This window comes from Ursus americanus, chromosome 14 (genome assembly GCF_024610735.1).
Source record: "Ursus americanus isolate L20-20 chromosome 14, mUrsAme1.1.p, whole genome shotgun sequence".
Lineage (NCBI taxonomy): Eukaryota > Metazoa > Chordata > Mammalia > Carnivora > Ursidae > Ursus > Ursus americanus.
In genome coordinates, this window is record NC_142140.1 from 59,315,868 (window position 1) to 59,336,769 (window position 20,902).

General features: G+C 63.0%; 1 protein-coding gene and 1 long non-coding RNA gene across 7 annotated transcripts; one reads left to right on the forward strand and one right to left on the reverse strand.

The window, feature by feature from the left end:
* Positions 1 to 1,117: 1,117 nt before the first annotated feature.
* On the forward strand, positions 1,118 to 12,657 carry MBD3 (methyl-CpG binding domain protein 3). Of its 6 annotated transcripts, none has more exons than XM_045800157.2 (7): positions 1,118 to 1,275; positions 6,092 to 6,251; positions 7,318 to 7,455; positions 8,539 to 8,629; positions 9,070 to 9,247; positions 10,877 to 11,080; positions 11,236 to 12,657. In XM_045800157.2, the coding sequence occupies exons 1-6, from the start codon at positions 1,262 to 1,264 to the stop codon at positions 11,073 to 11,075; spliced, it is 780 nt and encodes a 259-aa protein (XP_045656113.1). In that variant the 5' UTR covers positions 1,118 to 1,261; the 3' UTR covers positions 11,076 to 11,080; positions 11,236 to 12,657. The 6 variants fall into 6 exon arrangements, with proteins under 6 accessions (XP_045656113.1, XP_045656111.1, XP_045656114.1 ...); XM_045800155.2 differs by having other exon boundaries at positions 1,119 to 1,371; XM_045800158.2 differs by lacking the exon at positions 1,118 to 1,275 and adding an exon at positions 1,795 to 2,328.
* Positions 12,658 to 15,777: 3,120 nt separating this feature from the next.
* On the reverse strand, positions 15,778 to 20,605 carry LOC123794013 (uncharacterized). Its single transcript, XR_006780117.2, has 3 exons — positions 20,556 to 20,605; positions 17,391 to 17,560; positions 15,778 to 17,305 (listed from the first exon to the last, which is right to left on the reverse strand). It is a non-coding gene; the product is annotated as an uncharacterized LOC123794013 (long non-coding RNA).
* Positions 20,606 to 20,902: the final 297 nt, after the last annotated feature.

Genomic DNA, 20,902 nt, shown 5'->3' on the forward strand with positions numbered 1-20,902 from the left:
CCAGCATGGCCCTGCACAAAGGTCAGGGTTCTGAAGTCCTGGGTTCTGGCCTGAATCCTCCACCCAGGAATCTAGTGCTCCAAACCAGCTTTGCATGGTGACGTTCAGGGTGCCCCTGCCCACCGTGCCCTTTATCTGTGAGACAGCAGGAGGGAAACTGAGAAGTTGCACATAAGCTGAAGCCATCGAAACAAGGAAACAAGTTACAGCTGCGCTGCATGCAGTGGTCTTGGGTTGCCCGCCTAGGACCTGCCTCAGACCTGCGCTGTGAAGACCCCTGCAGGGGAGATCCATGTGTGCGGATCACCCCTCTGTTTCCCTCGGCGGAGCCTGCCTCCCCATCACCATGCTCCTCAGTCACCCGGGGACTGGACGCCAGGACAGGCCGGTCGGGAGGTCCGGCCTTCTCCTGGCACCCGCCACAGCTCCATCCACTTGTGCAGTCATCTTTCCTTGAGCACCTGCCCTGGGTCGGCGAGGGGAGGGACCGAGAAGGGAAACCAGCTGGTTTCTCTGGCTGGGGAGAGGAAGGGCTTGGGGAACGCGTCAAAAGTAGGGGGGAGACATTTCTAGGAAGGTCCTGGACCCCAGGAACAGAAGGCGGCTGGACCACGGCGGAGCCGGGAGAGGGGGGCTATTCCTCGATTCCAGGGCATGGTGAGGGATTTGGGACGTGCAGGGCGGTGATCAACGACAATGCCTGGAGGCTGGGAGACCGGGGGCGGGAGGCGGCAGGATGGGTGGAGGTCCGGCCATGGGCAGGTAACCCGGGGTTCGAGCGGGGACCTGGGGGCAAGGGACGGAAGGCAGAACCCCGGCCGCACAGCGCGAGAGCGGACCACGGGACAGTCCCTCAGCTTGCCGCTCGCGGGGCCCAGGGCGCAGGCGCGGGGCTGGCGGGCAGGCGGGTGGTGCGAAGCCACCAGCCCCGCCCCCTAGCCGCACGCTGATTGGGGCTGCCGCCGCGGGGCGGGGCCGGCGCCCACGGAGAGGGGCCCGCGCGGCGCCTGCGCAGCACGGGGCCCCGCGCGCGGGCGGGTGGGCGGAGCGGGCCCCCCGAGCGGGGGCTGGCGAGCGCGGGGAGGGGGCCGAGAGGGCGGCAAAGCCGGCGCGTGCCCGGCTGGGGGCGGAGGGCGGGGGCCCGCGGGCCGGAACAGCCGCGGCAAGTGGTGGCGGCGGCGGCGACGGAGGCAGCTGAGGCGGCGGCAGCGAGCGGGGGTCCGGGCGGCGGCGGCGGCGGCGGGCCGAGGAGCCGGGCGCGATGGAGCGGAAGAGGTGGGAGTGCCCGGCGCTCCCGCAGGGCTGGGAGAGGGAAGAAGTGCCCAGAAGGTCGGGGCTGTCGGCCGGCCACAGGGATGTCTTTTACTATAGGTGAATGAACGTGCCGGCCGGGCAGGGCCCCAACGGGCGCCTCCCAGCGGCCTCTGCGGCGGCCCGGGCGCCTCGACCCGGGCTGCGGCCTGGGCCCCGCGCGTGCGTCGTGCGTGCGTGCGTGCGTGCCGGCGCGCGGCGGCCCCGGGCCAGTGCGCGTGCGTGCCCCCTCCCCCCTTCCCCGCGACCGCGTGGAGCGCGGAGCGGCGCGGGGCGGGCGTTGGCCTTTGTTCCGCGGCCGCGGCGGACCGGCTGGCGGGGCGAGGGGCGCCCGGCGCGGGCCAGACGCCGCTGGGAGGCGGGGGTGGGGGCTGGGCTTTCCCTTGGATCGGCGGGGCGCGCGCGCAGCCCAAGGCGGGTGTGCCCGGGGGTGGGGGGGGTCCCCGGGGCCGCGTGCTTGTCAAGGGCCGCCCCTCCGGGGTGGGCCGCTGCGGCGCCGCGGCCCCTCCAGGAGCGGCGAGGGGACGCGCGAGACTGTGAGCTCCCCTCCCCCAGGCTCCCGGGAGAGATGGCGAGGGAGCCTGTCGGTGGAATAAAGAATTAGTGGGCAGCTGGCAGCCCAGCCCCAGACAGTCGGCCACCTGCTGTCTTCTTTCTCCCTCCTTTTTTCTTCCTGACTACTGGAAGATGCTTTTGTTTCTGAGCCAGCTCTGAGGACTCCCTCCCCCTTCAGGATCCTGGCGCGGTCAGGTCGCTGGGCAAAATAAAGGGGGACACCCGCCACGTGTTGAGTGCGGGCCCGTGTCGGTGTTGGTGCTGTTGGTCACGGACCCAGTAACCGCCCTGGTGTGGCCGAGGCGGTGTGGGAGCGCTGTTCCATCCACCTAGCACTTGGGTCCCTCCTGGGCCTTTGCTAGCCACTGGGGAAGGAGTGAGGGAGGTGAGATGGCAGCTCGGCCGGGACGAGCACGCGTCGTTTCCAGGAAGAGCAGGAACCCTGTAAGGCCAGGCACTGAGGTAGTGTAACTACAGTAGCCTCTCTTGGGTACACAGGTGCGCCATCCTTCGCTGCTGTCTGTGAGGTCCCTCGCTTGCTAGCTGTTGTAGTTCTGTCCTGCTGGGTCCCTGAGGAGGCCTCCTTGAATCCATGCATGCCCCTGTGTCTACTTTTCCTCTTAGATCTAAAGCTGAAGCAGGTCTCTCTGGCTCTAGTGCTCTGTTAATGTAACATGCCTCTGTGGCACCTGCTGGGGTGCCTGGCACGAGCAGGTCCTGGCTGTTGAGCTGGAACTCAGACCCGGGCCTTCCTCTCCTGGGTGACAGCACCAGTGGCACCCTGTTGCTCCCATAGTTACAGGTGATGCCGTCCGCTGAGAAGTGCAGGGATCTGCGAGGCCCAGTGATGGGGTGCTGGATTGAGGCTGGGGCAGGTCAGGGAGGGCCTCTCTGACTGGGTGGCACTGAGCTGAGGTCTGGCAGTGGCGCTGGGAGGGGCTGTCTGGGCAGCGGGCATCCTGTGCAGAGGCCCTGGGAGGCTGAGCCAAGGTCAGCAGGGCTGGAGCACCTTGAGAAGAACATGGCTCCACCTCTCGTCCCCACCTACAAGTGAGCCTCTTAGGGCCTCAGCCAAATGGGGCCTTCCTCTGAGGAAGCCCTGAGCATGGCGGTCTGGCAATGGGGAAAAGCTCCAAATGGGCTGGACAGATACAGTTCCAGGTTTCCCACGAGCACTGAGAGGTGGCCTGAGGGGAGGAAGTGCCAGGAGGGTCCCGTACCTTTCCCAAGTCTTTGACCTGGATGACCTACCAGGCAGGTGGGTGTCACCTTCCCTCCCAGTGGGTGGAAGTTTGGGGGGGTGTGATCTGTAACCCATGGTGTTTCCTGGAATGTGGGTCTCTGGCCTCTCCACCTACTGGAGCCCCCGCTGAGCCAGGCAGCTGGGCGGGAGCATGGATAGATTTTCCTAATTCTCTCAATGCAGAGGAAAGGTAGGGCACGAGGGCCTTGAGTCCAGCAGACCGGGTGTGGGGTCCAAGCCTTGTTCCTAGGAACACGTGGGCCTCGATTTCCTTGTCCAAAGAGTAGGGGAAAGGAGTGTGTTCTTTGCAAGATTGTCATTCAAGAGAGGTGGAATGACCGCACAAATTGTTACCTGGGGCTGGAACATCACCCTGCAGCCATGTATTTTCTTTGTGAAAATCATCTCATTGTGACATTTTCTGTCCAGGCAGGAGGTTGAGGGTTTGTAGGAAGTTAGTACCCTGACCTCGGGGATAATTCTTTGGAGGGATATGGAGTGGGGAGGACTTCTCCAGAAGATCTCATTTTAGAAGTAGAAATACGCTCAGGAAAAGCAGGAGGGACTCAGCGTAGTGGCCCCTTCCTTGGGGCAGCCAGCGGAGGTGGTCCCTTGTTGTTCGGGGCGTCACGGGTTTCGGGCCTCCCTCTGGTGCCCCGCTCACTGGTCCTGGCGACCCTCACAGCAGCCCTCAGACAGATGGGAAGCCAGGCTACACTGCGGTCCTGCACCCATCTCCTGGCCTGGGGCTCAAGGCTGGGTGGCGGCTGCACGCCCCACAACCGGCCACTTGACGGGCCAGCCGCAGCCCTCCGTCCCCAGGCCTCTAGCTTCTGGTCAGTACCCTCCAGCTTAGGCCCTGCTCCCAGAAAGGCCACGGTGCTCTTTATTTTTGTACGTGTGCGTTTATATAAATCCAGGGTTGTTGTTCTCAATAAACCATCAGGGACATTTTCTTGTGTCAATGCCGATCTGCAGAATCTTTTTTAAAGGTTGAGGTATAATCCACATTCTGTCGGAAATAGGTACTGTTGAGTGTTTTTTAGTACATTTACAGAGTTGTGCAGCGATCACATTTATTTAGTTCCAGAACATTCCATCACCCCAAAATGAGCCCTTTGTCCGTTAACATCACCCCCCATTCCCACCCCCAGCCTCTGAGATCTACTGTCTCACTTTTTTTTTTAATGGCTTTATTGAGATTAGGATTCATATACATACAGTTCACCCATTTGAAGTGTACAATTGAATAGTTTCTACCGTATTCACAGGTGTGGCCACCTCCACATTTCCCTCACCCCAAAAGAGCCCCAGACCCTTAATCATCAGTGCCCTGTACCCCCAGCCACTTACCTGTGCTCTGTTTGCTGTTCTCATGTAGCGTTGGGGAGTGACTGGAAGCAGAGAAATGCTGGCGAGTTTCGTGGGGTCCTCTCCTTCCTCTGTGGCCGTATCTGACCCCGGTTCCTTCCCGCTGTCCTGGGCATGTAGGCTCAGTGTGCACGCGAGCCAGCACAGCGTGATGGAAAAGTGAATCATCCCGAGGAGTCCCCAGCAGCCTCGGAAGGGAAGGGTCGGGCTCTGTGTGTGGGGCTCCTGGTGCTAGCAGACGTGGCCAGGCTGGGGGATCGCACAGCTTCCAGCCATGGCCCTGCTGCCCACAGGTCCTGGTGGGGATTCCAGAGCCGAGTGCAGCTGGCTGCCACGTGGGTCCTGACCTTGTAGGGGAGGGGGTTCCTTCTGGCTGTCCCGGCTTCCACGCTGCCCCCCATGGTCCCTAGAGGGGTTTGGCGGGCAGACCTGTAGTTGATTGAATTAGACGCTCATCCTAGAGATTTTCAGGGGAGATGACAAAATCAAGCACTTCTCAATCTCAGACGGATGAGCTGTTACCAAGAGGGACTGCTTGTTGAGTTGGTAGCGGTGATGTGTTTGGAAAGGCACCGGGCCTGCTGGGCCCACACAGGCGCTTTGTCTAACAGCCTGATGGAGACGCACTCCACGTACAACGCAGTTTACCCACTAGCAGCATGCAGATCAGTTGTTGAGGCTGTCACAGAGTCGTGCAGCCATCACCAGGGCAACTTGGCCCCTTCCCGTCCGTGCAGGAGCCTGCTCGGGGCGTGTCACACATGTGGACTCACCCGCCATGGGGCCTTCTGTGTCCGGTTCCCTCCCTGAGCGTCGGGGGCTCGGGGTCCGTCCCTGGGGCAGCGCGTGTGGGCGCCGCGCTCCTGCTCGCGGCCGAGTGACGTGCCCGTGTGTGGGGGACGGTGTATCTGTTCCCCGCCAGGGACACTGGGGCTGTGTTCTCATGCCTCCGATGAGCCCTGCTGCTCCAAACCCCGGGGTGACGTATTGCGCGAACATGTTCGTTCTCTCAGGTAGACGGCGCATGCGGGTTGCTGCTCAGTCCTTGTGCAAAGTGGCTGCGGCAGCCGGTGGTCCCAGCCGGTGTTAGCGCCTGCCGGCCTGTGCTCAGTCTCTAGCGCGGCCTCCCCGCGGGTGGGTGTCGTTCGTCTCCTAGAGAGGTGGGTGGCCTGCGCTGTCCACAGCCACGCAGGAGCGCGGAGCTTCACAGCTTCCGAACGCCTGGTTTTGGGTTTCCCGACAGCTCACGCACCTGAGCAGCTATTTGGGGCCCTAGCCCTGAATCTTAACGTGCGGTTTTACCGTACCCACCCCTGGGATAGTCACCCACATGGTACTCACAAGAAGGAGACTACGTTGTTAGGGGTTGTCCCTCAGATACCTGTTATCCTGGGGTTTTTTCTCAGGAACACAGCCCAATTGTGTTTCTGGAATGTTCTGAAATGTCAGCCAGGCTCCCGGGGCTGGGCCCCACCCTTCCGCATCAAGGTGTCGATCCCTGCTCTCAGCGTTGGGGTCTGCTGGGGGCTCCAGTCGGGAGGCGGCACGGGGGAGAGGGCAAGGGTTGGCCCAGCACGCCCTGCCCGCCGCTGACCCCCTCTCTGTCCGCAGCCCCAGTGGGAAGAAGTTCCGGAGCAAGCCCCAGCTGGCACGGTACTTGGGGGGCTCCATGGACCTGAGCACCTTCGACTTCCGGACGGGCAAGATGCTGCTGAGCAAGATGAGCAAGAGCCGCCAGAGGGTCCGCTACGACTCGTCCAACCAGGTCAAGGTGAGCTCCGCTGCCTCCGTCCTGGGGCATGCGACTCTTGATTTTGGGGTCTTGAGTTCAAGGCCTGTGTTGGGCATACAGGTCACTTTTTTTAAAAAATCCACAAATTGAGGGGCGCCTGTGTGGCTCAGTCAGTTAAGCATCTGCCTTCGGCTCAGGTCATGATCTCAGGGTCCTGGGATCGAGTCCCGCATTGGGCTCTGCACTCAGTGGGGAGCCTACTTCTCGCTCTGCCTCTGCCCCTCCCCGCGCTCAGGCTCACTGTCTCTAAAGTAAATAAACGTGTGGGGCACCTTGGGGGGGGGGGCTCAGTGCTTGGGCGTCTGCCTTCGGCTCAGTTCATGATCCCAGGATCCTGGCATCGAGCCCCGCATAGGGCTCCCTGCTCGGTGGGGAGTCTGCTTCTCCCTCTGACCCTCCCTCCTGCTCTTGCTTGCTCTGTCTCTCAATTGAATAAATAAAAAATTAAAGAAAAATAAATGTTTTAAAAACTTAAAAAAAAAAAACTTTACTTTTGGGTAGAGAGAAGTTTCCACAATTCAGTTTATTTGTCGTGGTATTAAAGTCACAGCTATCTGTTGAGGGAAATTTGGAAGCTGCAGAGCAGCAGAAAGAAGGAAAGAGACCGTCTTCACTCTGTCCCTGGGAGAGGCCACGGGCCTGTGGCCCCTGGCTGTCCCCGATGTGCCTGTCACACTCTCCCCAAAGCTGGCAGTGTTGGCGTCATTACAGGGGACTGGAAGGCAGCCCATCTTCAGTGCTTACGGGCCACACGTGGGTGCCCTGTGACGCTGTGTGTGCACCGGTCTCTGACGGGTGCATGTTGGGGGCCCTGGTTCCACTGCGGGAGAGCGCCAGCAGGGCCGCCCGGACCGTGCTCCAGGGAGAACAGGGTGCAGGTGGGGGACTGATGTGCACGCAGAGCCCCAGCACGGCCCCACTGTGGGCAGCCAGGAGGCTGGGCCTGGGCTCGCCAGAGCCCGCAGGGAGGAGGGGTCTCCTCCGCTGCCTGGGAGAGCCGGCTGCGGACCCTGGGGCTGCACTGCCAGCTTGTGTGTCTCTGCAGGGCAAGCCCGACCTGAACACAGCCCTCCCAGTCAGGCAGACGGCGTCCATCTTCAAGCAGCCAGTGACCAAGATCACCAACCACCCCAGCAACAAGGTGAAGAGTGACCCCCAGAAGGCCGTGGAGCAGCCTCGGCAGGTGAGCCCCGTGCCCCACACATCCCCAGGGGAGGTCTTGGCGGGCAGTGGGGCGGCGGGGGTCCCCGCCCCGGCCCTCCTCGCCGCGCGGCTCGTCTGGCGACTGTCGGCGGGCATCGAGTGCATGTGCTGGGGGCTGCTGTGTGAGGTGCCACGCGTGCCGCCTTGTAACCTGCTTCTGAAGAGCCAGGCGTACCTGTGCTTTGGTGCCCGTTTACAAACGCCCAGAGACAGCTGGCATGCAGGCGCTGGCGGGGGCAGGAGGCTCTGGGGGCCACTCACAGGGACGCCCCGCGAACTTTCCACCCCCCTCGGTGGCACTGGGGTCGTTGCCATCTAAGTAAGAAGCTCGGGGGGCGCCTGGGTAGCGCAGTCGTTAAAGCGTCTGCCTTCGGCTCAGGGCGTGATCCCGGCGTGCCGGGATCGAGTCCCACATCAGGCTTCTCCGCTGTGAGCCTGCTTCTTCCTCTCCCACTCCCCCTGCTGTGTTCCCTCTCTCGCTGGCTGTCTCTCTGTCACATAAAATAAATAAAAAATCTTTAAAAAAAAAAAATAATAAGTAAGAAGCTCGGACCTGTGCATCTGCCCCCACGCGTCAGGCCGTGCCTCTCCGCACGCTGTCCCCACAGCCCCGTGGTGCCGTCCATGGGTGTGAGCTCCTTGCACCTGCGGGGGCTGCAGGATCCCCTGCCTGCACAGGCGGTACCTGCCACGGGGGGGGCCTCTGGGGGCCTTGCAGCTCAGCCCTGGGTGGACAGTGGACTTCTGAAGTCTCGGGGTGAAGGGGGCTTTGCCTCCCTGGGGTCGCACCATGTTTTGGGAACCACAGACCGTCAGCACCAATGACAAGGCTGAAGGCCCGGGTCGGGGTGTCTCCGGCCTGGGAGGACAGGCCTGGTGGGAAATCCTGCGGGTCCCGCTGCACCATCATTCCCAAGCAGGTAGCTCTGGTATGTGGGGGTCAGAGGTCGTGCTGAGACTGCCGTCCTGCGTGTGGATGGACCCCAGCTATCGCCAGGACTGGCCGGGCCTGCCTGTTTTGGGGGCGTGTCCCCTGGCCTCATATCTGTGTGTCTGGTGGCAGCTTTTTTGGGAGAAGAAGCTGAGTGGCCTCAACGCCTTCGACATCGCCGAGGAGCTCGTGAAGACCATGGACCTCCCCAAGGGCCTGCAAGGTGACCCCAGGATAGCAGGGGGACCGGGTGGAAGCCAGTGGTCTCTGCAGCAGGGTGAATGACCGGAAATAGCGTGCCACGGCCGAGCGCCGTGCTCCTGCTGCGGGGGGGTGACAGGACAGGTGTCTGGCTTCGCAGGGCAAGGCTCCCCTCCGTCCAGCCCCAGACCAGCCAGGGCCCTGGTCCCCTGATCCTGGAGGCCATTCAGCAGGCCCGCCACAGCACAGGTGGGGGTGTGGCTCGTGGACTGTGTCGGGGGTCCTGCAGAGACCTGCTCCCACACTGTAAAAACGCCACCGCGCTCTAACGGACGGGCACGGCTCCCAGTTTTGTCACAAGAGGGCCTGAGCGCCTGTAAGGGGAGATTGGGGAGTGAAACCCGAGGCTCAGGGAAAGAGGCCTCAGGTGCCTGGTGCTGACCACCCTCCTGTCCCTGGTAGGTGTGGGACCTGGCTGCACAGATGAGACCCTTCTGTCGGCCATCGCCAGCGCCCTGCACACCAGCACCATGCCCATCACCGGGCAGCTCTCTGCTGCCGTGGAGAAGAACCCCGGGGTGTGGCTCAACACGGCCCAGCCCCTCTGCAAGGCCTTCATGGTGACTGACGAGGACATCAGGTACTGCCCAGCGCGTGCACCCCCCCCACTGCTGTCCATGACCAGCGCGCCCCCCAGCGTGTGTGAGACCTCCTGTCTCCCCACGGTCACACTTCTCTGCTCCCGCTCTCCGGGGTTCCACGCAGACGTGGCTGCAGCGAGGGCAAATTTGAAAAGCATCAGCAGGAGCTTTCTTGCGAGTCTTGAGTTCAGGGCAGGCCAGAGGCTAGGCAGCCTGTGGAGGGAGAGGAACATTCTCTTTGGGAATGTTCTCGGGAGGAGGAAGTGGCTTTTCACCTGCGTGGACAGGCTCAGAGTGTGGCCTGCCCATCCTCAGGCACACGAGGCCTTGCAGGTGCCTGCTGGGGGGCTCCAGAGAGTGGCGTGTGACGGGCACGGAGCCGGGGGGTGAGGAGGGGCGCCAGACATGCCACAGGCCCCAATGCCAGCCCGAGTTTGGGCTGAACCCCATGGCTGGTGGGCCTCGGAAGGGTTCCCCAGCTGAGCCGGTGCGCAGGTGGGCTTGGGGCAGGAGGCATCCGTGTGCTGGAATCATCTGGGGGAGGCGTCCTGGTGGGGAAGTAGTTGGAGCTGGCCGTGGGGCAAGAGACATCTAGAAGCTCTGGACAGGTGGGCCCTGTGTTCTCTCGAGCTAAAGCGTGAGCGCACAGCTGATCAGAACAGGCCAAGGGCTCTCTGTGGACTCCACAGAGAGAAGGGGCTGGAACCACAGCAGCCGTGGCCAGGAGTGGCTTAAGGTGGCGTCATAGGTCGGTGGGCTTCCTATGTCAGGACTGGGGTTTGGAAGCCGTGCGGGTGCAAGAGGTGAGCCCCGTGCCCTGTGCGGTGAAGACACAGAACCGCCCACAAGCCCACGGAGGAGCTCGTCGCCAGGGAATTGAAAGTATAAGAAAAGAACACAACCATCTGGAAAGACTAGCGGATTTTTAAAGCCAAGCAGAACTTCTAGAAATAGGAAAAGCCACAGAAAGGAGAACCTGGTGTCAGGGGCTAGGTAGTGGATTTGGTCCTGTCTGAAGAGGAGACGGGGCTGCCGAAAGGTGGGGCCGGCGTTTGCCAGACCTGGCGACAGACACAGTGCTGGTTTCCGTTCTGGTGAGGGTCTTGGACGCAGGAAGGGAGGTGGAGGGTCTCACAGCCTAGGCTGGCAGCTTTCTAGACAGCTGTCACAGAAGGCAAAAGACCCAAGAGAGCCATTCTCCATTTGACTTCTCTAGCAAAATCCATCTCCCACCAGGCAGGTGACACTGGCTGGCCGCGGGGACTGAGCACCGTTGTCCACTTTGGCTTTGCAGACCAGGCTCAGGAAGGGGAGTCTGGCGCACACGTGCGCCGGGCCCCGGCAGACAGGCCAGCGGGAGAGCCTAGGCAGGTGCTCATTGACTTGGTGTGTGCAGGGAGTGCCGGGAGGGGCGGCAGCGGAAGGGAGCGGGGGACCCCAGCCCCCGTGTCGCCTCAGCAGAGGTGGAGTGTAGGCCCAGAAGCTGAGCCAGAGGGCCGCTCGCCGTGCACAGGCAGTTCTGCACCCAGGATAAGGGGGAGAGGGCAGGGGACCCTCCCTCCTGGCCCGGCCCCTGTCCTCCCGGAGGCGGGCACGTGCCCTGGCCAGCGCAGCCCGTGTGTCCCCAGGAAGCAGGAGGAGCTGGTGCAGCAGGTGCGCAAGCGGCTGGAGGAGGCGCTGATGGCCGATATGCTGGCCCACGTGGAGGAGCTGGCCAGGGACGGCGAGGCGCCGCTGGACAAGCCCGGCGCCGATGAGGAGGAGGAGGACGACGAGGACGAGGACGAGGACGAGCCCGACCAGGACCAGGAGATGGAGCATGTCTAAAGCAGGTGCCGGCTGGCCGGGTGGGTCCCAGGCCACAGCTGGCGCTTGGAGTGACCGTGGGTCTGAGGGACGTGCCCCGTGCAGGGTGGTGGCTGTGCTGGTCTCCCCGGGGGCAGCTCCCAGTCAGGGCGCTGATGTCACCCTCTCCCTGCCTTTCCAGAGGCCCTGTGGAGCCCTGCCCGCGGGGAGCCTCCTGCAGACTCCGCCTTCTCCACACTTGGACCAGGCTCTGTGGCCCGGCCCGAGACGATGGCGGCCCCTCCGAGGCCTTCCCAGGCGTGTCCCCTCCCCTGGGTCCACGGGGGCACGGCTGGAGGACAGCCCCTGCCTGACGGGCCCCCCATGTTTCCTCTTCTCTGAAGGGCCTGGGTCTGGAAGTGCCCGTCACCCCCGGGCCCGCCTGCAGGAGGCCCTCCTTGGAGCCATCACTCCACAAGGGACTTGGGGCCGGCCTCGTCCCCATGGCTGCTTTGTATAGGACAGCTGCCGCCAGGCGGCCTGCGAGGGTCCCCAAGGGGCTGGAGGGACATTTTTTGGAACAGTTTTGCTTCCCGATCCCCGCGTGTGAGGGACACTATTCCAGGGTCTGCACGTCAGCCCTCCGAGAAGGGGGTGCAGGGTGGCTCCCTGCGTGCCCACCAGCGGGCGAAGCCGTGATGGCTTGGAGCTCATCCAGAGGCAAACGGCACAACCCAGACGTTTTCCTTCAATAAATCCGTGATACAAACAAGGCTGGACGTCCGCATAACTGCTTGGCCTTTGTGTTTGCTGCACGTGGATGCGAACTCTGACCTTTATGTCGGGAAACCTCACTGTCGACAGCACAGCCCACCCCGCCTGAGGGTCAGCCAGCCACCGGCAACGGCGAACTGCTCACGGCCGACCCGCCAGGCCCGGGCTCCAAGGCAGCTGCGCCGTCAGCCAGCCTCCGTGTCCCCCTCCCCGTGTAGCAGGGACGGTGACACCCAGTGCTCGGGGCCAGAGCTGGCACTGGGGCCGCGGCTGCTCTGCGGTCAAGCGTTTGCAAGCACCCGTGGCCAGAGCAGTGGGCTCTGGGGAGGTCTGGTCCCAGAGGTCGTCGGAATCGTGTTACTTCATCCCTGCCCCCTCCTACCCTGAGTGCCTTGGGTGAGGGGAGCCCTCCTGTCCCCGCTCGGCCCAGCCCACAGCCTGAGACCATCGGGAAGGACCTGGGTGGCGGCCTTGTGTGGCGGTCACCCCGGCTGATGCCGAGGGTGGTGGAGATGGCGGGAGCCACATCCTCCGCGGACGCTGGCCCGGCCCGGCACCCTGCCTGCCCATCCGGTCAAAGCACAAATCCTCCAGAGCCACCCACGAAGGCCGTCTGAGCGGGCGGGGCAGGCCTGCTGGGGGGGTCGGGCCCTCAGGAAGGCCCGTCCCCTAAGGCCCCGCATCATCCCGCCCTTCACGAGGCTGCAGCTGCTGAGGGAGCTCCGTGTGGGGCTGGCCCCTGTGTGGGCCTGAGGTCCAGGCGCCCGGAGCCCTGCGCAGCGGAAGGGACTGCGGGGCCCGGGAGGCACCCTGTCCTGTGGGCGACCTTTGAATAAAGCCATTTCGGTGAGTGTGGTCTGGAGCCTTGCTTTAATTCTAAAGACCCAGAGCCTTTGTGTCCAGGGGAGACGGACCCTGCCCGGGCCTTCAGTGCCTACTCACGTTTGTCACTATCGTGGGCCGAGTGATGAAAGGGGCCCCCGGGGACCGACTGGCCTTTCCCAGGGAGGGCGGGGTTCGGCTCCCAGCACCTCTAGTGAAAGAGCCGGTCTGGCCAAGGTTTCCAGAAGACGCGCAGCCCCTGGGCACCTGCCTCCTCAGAGCCCCCAGGGCCCCCTGCTGCCTGCACTGGAGACACCCACGTGCGCTCTGTCCAGTCTGCGGTGTGGGGGTCTGTACCAGGAGCTGGGGCGGGGGGGTGGGGGAGTCCCCCCTGGGCCAGCACTGGTGAGACGACTGGGAAGGGAGCCTGCATGATCTCGGCCCTGCCCGGACCCTGCAGGTCTTCTGCCCCATCTCACAGCTGGTCAGAGCTGGGGCCTGGAGCCCGCCCACGCCACATCCCTCCCACACGGTCGCTCCACGGGCTTGGCTCTACCCTGCAGACAGCCCCGCCCTCCTGGAGGGGCCCAGCTCCCAGAGGGGAAACCGGCTCAGGGGCGCCAGCTGGAGAGGGCCGGCCTGCCTGAGAACTTGGGTTTCCCCAACTCCCTGACTCGGCACGGGCCCCGAGGGGCCACAAATCTTGGCACCTCAGAAGCTGGGACAGGGTCCGGGGTCCCAACCCGAGGGTCTGTCCACACAGTGGACCAGGACAGTGGTCCTGGGGTGAGGGTGAAGTGTCCCCAGCTCCACAGTAGGGCTCTCCTCTCCCTAGAACCCATCCTGACCCTGACCTGGTCCCCCCCACGAGTTCTTTCCTCTCCCCAGAGAGACTTCAGCGGCAAGGGCCGGGGAGGGGGCTCCCAGGCATGCAGATCACCTGGTGCGTCCAGCTCCAGCACCTCCCAATGCCCCCGCTGGGTGCCAGGGTTTCGGCACCATCAGCTGGGACGTATACACCACAGGCCAGAACCACCCCCATGTCTCCACCCGATGCCCAGCCGCCCCACTCCAAGGCAGGCACAGAGCTTTCTGAACCATGTTGCGCCCCTCCCCGCTCAGTGGTCCTGGGACACCTCCTCACCTGTGTCAGCCTCCCGTGGCCACTGTGACAGGTCACCGCCAACCTGGCTGCTTAAAACCACATGGACTGATTCTCTGACGGTTTGGGCTCAGAAGTCCTAAAACCCAGGCGTGGGCAGGGCTGGTCCCCCCGGCGCCCCAGGGAGACCCGGCTCCTGCCTCTTCCTGGAAGCCCGCAGCCCCTCCTCCATCCTCACCGCCGGCAGCGCGGGGTGTGCCCGTCTCTGGGCCTCCCGCCCTCTGCCTCCCTCTCGTGAGGACACCGGGCCCCCCAGGAACCCAGGGTCACCCCCACCTCGGGGCCTTGACAGGGTCCTCTCTGCCGCATGAGGGGACACATCCCAGGTCCCGGGACCAGGACGGGGACGTCTTTGGGGGACTTAGTTGTGCGACTACGTTACCCCGAAGATAAGATTCCTTATCTCTTGGGGCAGCCCGTGGCCTGGCATGGTCTGGCCCCTGCAGCCTCAGCCTGCACCGTCCCTTCCTTATTTCCCAGCTCACTCCAGCCCCCCTGGCCTTCGTCTATGCTGTCCCTCAAGGGGAGTGGCCCATTGCTACAGAGGCCCAGGACCCACCAAGCTTGAGGAGAAAGGGACCCTAGGGGTGACCTGAGGCAATGATGCAAACAGAACAAGCTGGAAGTTTACTGGTCAAGACCTGGCCGGACGGACTGGAGCAGAGGGACCACCTTGCCCAGACTTCTAGAGCAGTCCGAGAGCACAGCCGCCAGCCACACAGCGCTATTTCAGTCTCAACTGGTTACAACCCATTGAACACCTCACTCCTCGCACTCAGGGCTGCTGGCTACTGAACCGAGCACAGCACGTGGACAGCAGTCCATCATCCGGAAAGCTCTACTGCCCAGTACCGTTCTGGAACAGGGACTCCTAGCCTTTGCCCTGGGGCAGGGGCGGGGCCCAGACGCCGCGTGCAAGATCGGCTAAGGCTTGGTCCACGTCCAGGCGTGCAAAATGTGGAGACAACCACAGGGTCTATCAACAAACAGACACAGAAAATGTGTCCACACACAGGGCACTCGGCCGCAAGCAGGAGCACAGTGCCCACCCGCGGTCCCCCGGGGATGGACCCCGAGCCCACAACGAGCCCACGACGAGCCCATGAGGAGCCCACGACGCTCAGCGAGGGAACCAGATACAGAAGGTTGTTTTTTTTCCCCAATGTGATGTTAATTTCATGTCGGCTTGCTGAGACTGAGGGACACCCAGACAGCTGGTAAACGTGAGCTCCGCATGTGCCCACGGCTGTGGCTGGAAGAGATGAGCTTTCTTCAGTGGACGGAGTGAAGACCTGTCCCCGTCCACGCAGCACCATTCCATCCACCAGGGGCCCGAACGCAGCGCAAGGTGGAGGAAGTGCGAGCTGCTTCCCTGCCCCTGAGCTGACAGCCGAGCCGACCGGCCGCTCTTGCCTCGGACGCCGGACGCCGGTGCTCCTACTTCCCCGGCCGTAGAGCCGGACTGAACCACACCCCGGGCCCTCCCCAGCCTCCAGCCTGGCTCCAGAAGCATGGGCGCCAGTCCCCTTGTCTCCCCTGAGAGATCTCTCCTTAGGTCCTACTGGTTCTCGGGGGAGCCCACACACAGCCGGAGTGTGCGAATCCGTGTACGGGAAGGTCAGGAGAGGTCAATCCAGAGAGACGGCGCGTTCTCGGGCTCCAGGGGCTCCAGGCTCGGGGGGGAAGGCGTTCTTGTTTGGGTAATGATAATGTTCTAAAGTCAGCAGTCGTGATGATGGCACGCATTCTCAAATTTACGAAAAACCACTGAACCGTCTGCTTAAAAAGGCCAAACTGTGATACATACGAATCGTCTCTCGATTTTAACAGTAAGAAGATTTCAGGGTCTCGGGCGACCTGAAGAGTGTGCTGAGATCCCAGCCAGTTAGGAAGGAGACTGAGGGTCCCCCACACGGGTGGGGAGAGCAGGCAGCCTGCAGCGCGGACGCACAGGGGCCTGGCCAGAAATCTTAAAAAAAAAAAAAAAAAAGACAAAAATTAACTTTGGCTGAGTTGAAGAAACGTGCCACAGGAGATAGCGAAAAGCAAGTCCATTAATGTGAAACCCCAGAGGAGGCAAAACGGGTCCCAGGGGCCGGCGGCCTGAAGAGGCCCAACAGCAAGGGGGCGGAGAGAACTTTCCGGGGTGTCGACCTGGGCAAGCAGGGCTGATCAGTGGGACAGTAAAAACAGATATGTTTTCTGAAACAAATACAACTGTGTCTGTTCACCAACTGGAATTCAAATAAACACTTGGAAAAAGAAAGGCGTGTTTCATCGCGTGTAAACTCTGTCTCAACAGCCCCTGATTCGCAAAAGTTAACTTGCATCCACCCCAAACGGCCCCCTGCATGCATTCGGATAAGCGACAAGGCTGAAAATAGAAACTGTCCAGGGAAGACAGTTCTGTGGTTTCATATTTTTTGGCAATTTTTTTCCCTTTGACTCTTTGTTATTCTTTCAAAATGTGCCCACAGAGGAGGAGGGCGCCGCTGCCTCTCCCCCTCCCTGGGCTTGGGCCGCATGGAGCACGCACTCGGGCTCCCCCCGCGGACGCCCCGGGAGCCGCTGGCCCCACCACGGCGTATCTGCTATTACAGCGGTTCCCCAACAATGTTTGAAGAACTGTTTTAAAAAAAAAAAAGTTAAAAAGAAAGGGGTCAACTGTCACTAAAATCCTCCTGCGGGAAATGACCATGCCCAGCCCCCGGCCCCCATGAGCCCCCTTCCCGTCCGTGGAGGAGCCTGTTCTGGACGCGTCACACACGTGGCCGTCTGTGTCTGGTTCCCTCTGTGAGAGTCGGGGGCTCGGGTCCGTCCCCGGGGCAGCGCAGGTGGGCGCCGCAGTCCTGCTTGCGGCCGAGGGACGGCCCGGTGTATTGGGACCGCGTGTGTATCCGCAGACGCACAGGTGGACACCTGGGTCGTCTACACCTTCCACCTGCGGTGAACACGGGGTATGACTGCTTCCGTGGGTTTTCAGTTCTCCGGTTCCCGGCGGGTGGAGCTGCCGGCGTGCCGTCCCCAGCACCCTGCCTCCCTGAGGGTTTGTGGCCAGCCGCGGGCCGCTCCGGCGGGGGTCCCGTCGCGCAGGTCCCTCACGTTCATGAGCGCCTCGTGCAGGTCCAGGAGTGAGAAGGGAGAGCCCACTTCCGGGGCCCACCCCACCTCACAGGACTTCCACGCTGTTTTTATTTACAGACATCTCCAAATGCATCTCTCAAAAGACAGTTTTTAAAACTTAAAAATATGTATATATATTTTTATCACAGAAGGTTTTAAACCACAGAGCAGACACATGCAGGCCAGGCGCCGCCTCCCGAGCTCGCGAAGGCGGTTCAGGGCCCGTGCCGCCCCCCAGCACGCCGCTGCTTCCCCGTCACCCCGGAACTCTACCACAGGGATCACCACACGGAGCAGATTTGGCGGGTTCAGAGGACGACCAACAGCAGCGGCTCTCAGTGGCGGCCCCTGTGCTGCCAGGGATTCTTCACGGATAGTCTGGTTGTCCTGCCTGGGGAGGTAGGGTGGATTGCACTGTGTCCCCCCAGAAAAGACTGTCCACGTCCCAACACCTCCACCTGTGAATGGGAGCTTACTTGGAAAGAGGGTCTGGGCAGATGTAATCAGTTACGCTGAGGTCACCCTGGAGCGGAGCAGCCACGAATCCTCACGGACAGAGACGTGGGAGAAGCTGCACGATCGTGGACGCACACTGGAGCCATGTGTCCCCAGCAAGGGACGCCAAGGATGGCCAGCAACACAGGAGCTGGAAGAGGCAGGAAGGACCCTCCCTGGAGCCTTCGCAGAGCAAACGGTCCCGCCCCACCTGGACCTGGGACTTCTCGGCCCCAGGACTCAGAGAGAATACATCGGTGTTGAAAGCCACCCAGTCTGTGGTCATTTGCAAAGACCACAGGAAAGTAACGCGCAGGGAGGTGGCGCTGGTGGCTCCGGGAATCATGTACTGGGGGCCAGGGATGTGGCCGGACACACACGGTTCCCAGCAACCCCCCCCCCCCCCGCCAAAGAGAATGACCCACCGAGTGTCAGCAGTGCAAGGCGAGAGGGCCTGTCCGGGCTGACCACCCACCTTTTACCTGCGGCCTCGTCCACTTCTGCCCATCCCTCACCCCATCCTGTTTCTGGTGTGTTTCAAACCACACCACAGATACCGCCTTCTGCCCCCTGAACACGGCACATGCAAACTGCTCGCTGGTCAGTGCTCTACAGGTCTTTTTATTTTCAAAAGATTTCATTTGTTTATTTCACAGAAAGAGCACGAGCAGGGGGAGCTGCAGGCAGAGGGAGAAGCAGGCTCCCCTGAGCCAGGAGCCCCACATGGGTCTCGATCCCAGGACCCGGGACCATGACCTGAGCCGAAGGCGGACGCTTCACGGACTGAGCCCCCCAGGCGCCCCTGAAGTGCGCTACCACAGGGCCGTTCCTGCCCAATCCCTACAAACACGGGCCAGGCCAGCGCGTAAGTCAGTCCGGACTTGGTGGAGCCCCAGCTCCCCTCTCCTCTTCTGGCTCCTAATCTGCTTGGTGTCGAACAGCCTCCTTTTGGAACTGGCAGTACTCTTCGCTCCTCATGGCTGGTTGCCCGCAGCCAAAGGCTCAACGCCCCCCCCCCCCCGCCCCTCTCCAGAGCCCCCTGCACAGGGTTCAGCAGCACTCCCCTTCCACTCGCCTTCCCCAGGCATCGTTCCCTCCCTCCCTCCCTCATTTTGCTGGAGTGCACCCTGCGGATGCTAAGCTGATTGGTGAAGACCTCGCTGGCCTGAGATGTCTTGATCCTTCCTCCCACCTGACGTAGACCTTGGGGTCAGCCAACCGTTTCCCCTGGAACCCAGGCCTTCTTTTCCCTAATTGTTCGGCATATGGCCTGGAAGCATCAGGAGTCCAGTTCCACTAACATGTCTTCCCAGGACAAGCTGCAGGGCCTGGCTATCCCCTTCTATGATTTCTTGGACAACTTCCCTCCATTTCCCCTCTGCTTTCTCTGGGATTCTTGTACTGTTCCTCTGTTTTCTCCCGCTCTCCCAGTTCCCTCTTGTCTTTTTGCCGGACTTTCTAGATTTCTCCAACTTGAATCTTCCAACTTCCTGTTGAAAATTTAATGCCAGCTACTGCGCCAACTTCCAAGCCCTCATTCTGTCCTCCTCTGTCACCTTCCCATTGGCTGGACACCGGAAGTGTGAGCAGGGCCTGCACGCCCCCCAGGTATGCTGGTGTCTCCAGGGGGCGGCCGGGAGCTGGGGGCAGGGTCCCCCAGGCCACTCTATCCTTGTTTCCCCCCCAATGGTAGATGCTGCCTCCCCTCCCAAGTCCCCCAAAGGGAGGGACATGTGTATGGGGCCCGGGAGCAGAAACGGGAAAGCAGAAAGGCACCCAGCGTGTCTGAAGACCTCTCCCCGGGGACTGACAGAGCACGTATGTGGGGGGGCACGACCTCCAGAGGCGCATCCCGGAGCAGACTGCTCCGCGGCACCGGCAATTTCTTCTCCCTTTGCCCGCTCCAATGCCCAGCCTCCACCTTTGACTTCTCCCCACTCCATCCCACCCCCTGCTCCCTCCTGAACCCCCTTTTCAGTGCTTACCCCCTGCTCCCTTTTGTTTCTCCCTCTCCCTCCTCCAGCTCACCCACACCGCAGCCCAGCCCACCTGCTTCCACCCTGGCTGGGGCCCCAGGAAGGAGGGTCAGCACTGCCAAGGCCTGGCCCTGAGAAAACGCAGTGATGGTGAGTGCTGGGGGTAGTAGGGAAGGGGCACCTGAGGCTAGCCAGCTGGGCCTGGTCCTGAAACACCAGTGGACATTTCTGTGGGGGAGATGGGGACAAGGCCTGTGGCCAGGAAACAAGGAGGGTGTGCCGGGTCGCCAATCATCACACAGAGTGCTTCAGAGAGCGCCGCGGATCTGCAGGTCCCTCCAGGTCCTCTGAAACCTTGGTCCCGCGGGGAGGGGACGGGACATAAATTATTATGAAGTAATTAATACTCATGAGTATTCAACTGCACAAAAGAGAAGTCTGGGACCCTGAGACAGGAACTTGGGCTGGATGTGACTTGGAGGGTCAGGAAAGACATTTCAGGGTGGGGAAGTGTTCCAGGCACGGGCAACAAGGCAGGGAGGCGCGAGGGCCCTAATCAGGGGCACCTGTCAGGGCAGTCTGAGAGGGTGGGGAAAATTCCCGGGAGGTGAAGGAGGCTGTGGCTCAGGCGCTGTATGGGGCAGGGGACGGGGACCCCCAGTCAGGGGGAGAGCTGCCGGCAGGCAGAGAGGGCAGGCCGCTCCCACGCCCACCTAGGGAGCTGGTGTCCTCCGCCCCACGTTCCCCGGCCAGGCAGGAACCCGGGCTGGGGTACGCTCGGAGGAGGGGCGGATGCACCCGCTGCAGTCCAGCCTGCTCCCAGCCCACGGATCGTGAGCGTTCGCCCAGGGAGAAGCCGGAGGGCTCCCTCCCCCACCGCGGGCAACAGAAGACCCCGAAGGGCAGCTGGAGGGAGGGCCGCTGGGGCAGGGCGGCGCTGGAGGTGGGCACGCAGGGCAGGGCGACCGGCGCCCCGGGAGCGGGAGGGTCCTCCGGCCGGCCGAAACCAGCCCAGGCCGGGAAGCACCGCCGCCCACGTGGCGTAGGCTCCGGCTCGGGCCGCCCCCTCTCCAGGGCGCCCACCGGGGGCCGGGTGCGCGCGGGGCCGGGCCGCGGGAAGGGCCGCGCGCTGAGGGCTGGAGGGGCGCCGGGGCCCCCGCGGGCACCTACCTGCGGCCGCGCCCGCGCCCCGCGCCCCGCCACGTGACCGCGCCCCGCCCCGCGCGCGCGTGCGCCCTGCCGGCTCCCCATTGTTGGCCGCGCGCGCGTCACGGGGCGGGGCGGGGCGGCCGGAGGAGGGCGGCGGGCGGGCGGGCGGGAGGGAAGCAGCGTCCGCGCCGCCGCCGCCGCCGCCGCCGCCGAGCCCCCGCCGCCGAGGAGCAAGCAGAGTCGCGCCGCCGCCCCGCCGCCCGCGGCCCGAGCAGCCCCGCGCCGCCGCCCCGCCCCGCCGTGCCCGCCCCGCCGCTGGATGCCGGCGGCCGGCGGCCCAGCTCTCAGAGGCGGAGCGCGGCGGCGCG

Excerpts from the sequence above, each read along its gene's own strand:
- MBD3 (XM_045800155.2), top strand. The coding sequence starts at position 1,262 with ATGGAGCGGAAGAGGTGGGAGTGCCCGGCGCTCCCGCAGGGCTGGGAG. Across the intron at positions 1,372-6,091 it reads AGGGATGTCTTTTACTATAG|CCCCAGTGGGAAGAAGTTCC; the intron begins GTGAATGAACGT and ends CTCTGTCCGCAG. Across the intron at positions 7,456-8,538 it reads CCGTGGAGCAGCCTCGGCAG|CTTTTTTGGGAGAAGAAGCT; the intron begins GTGAGCCCCGTG and ends GTCTGGTGGCAG.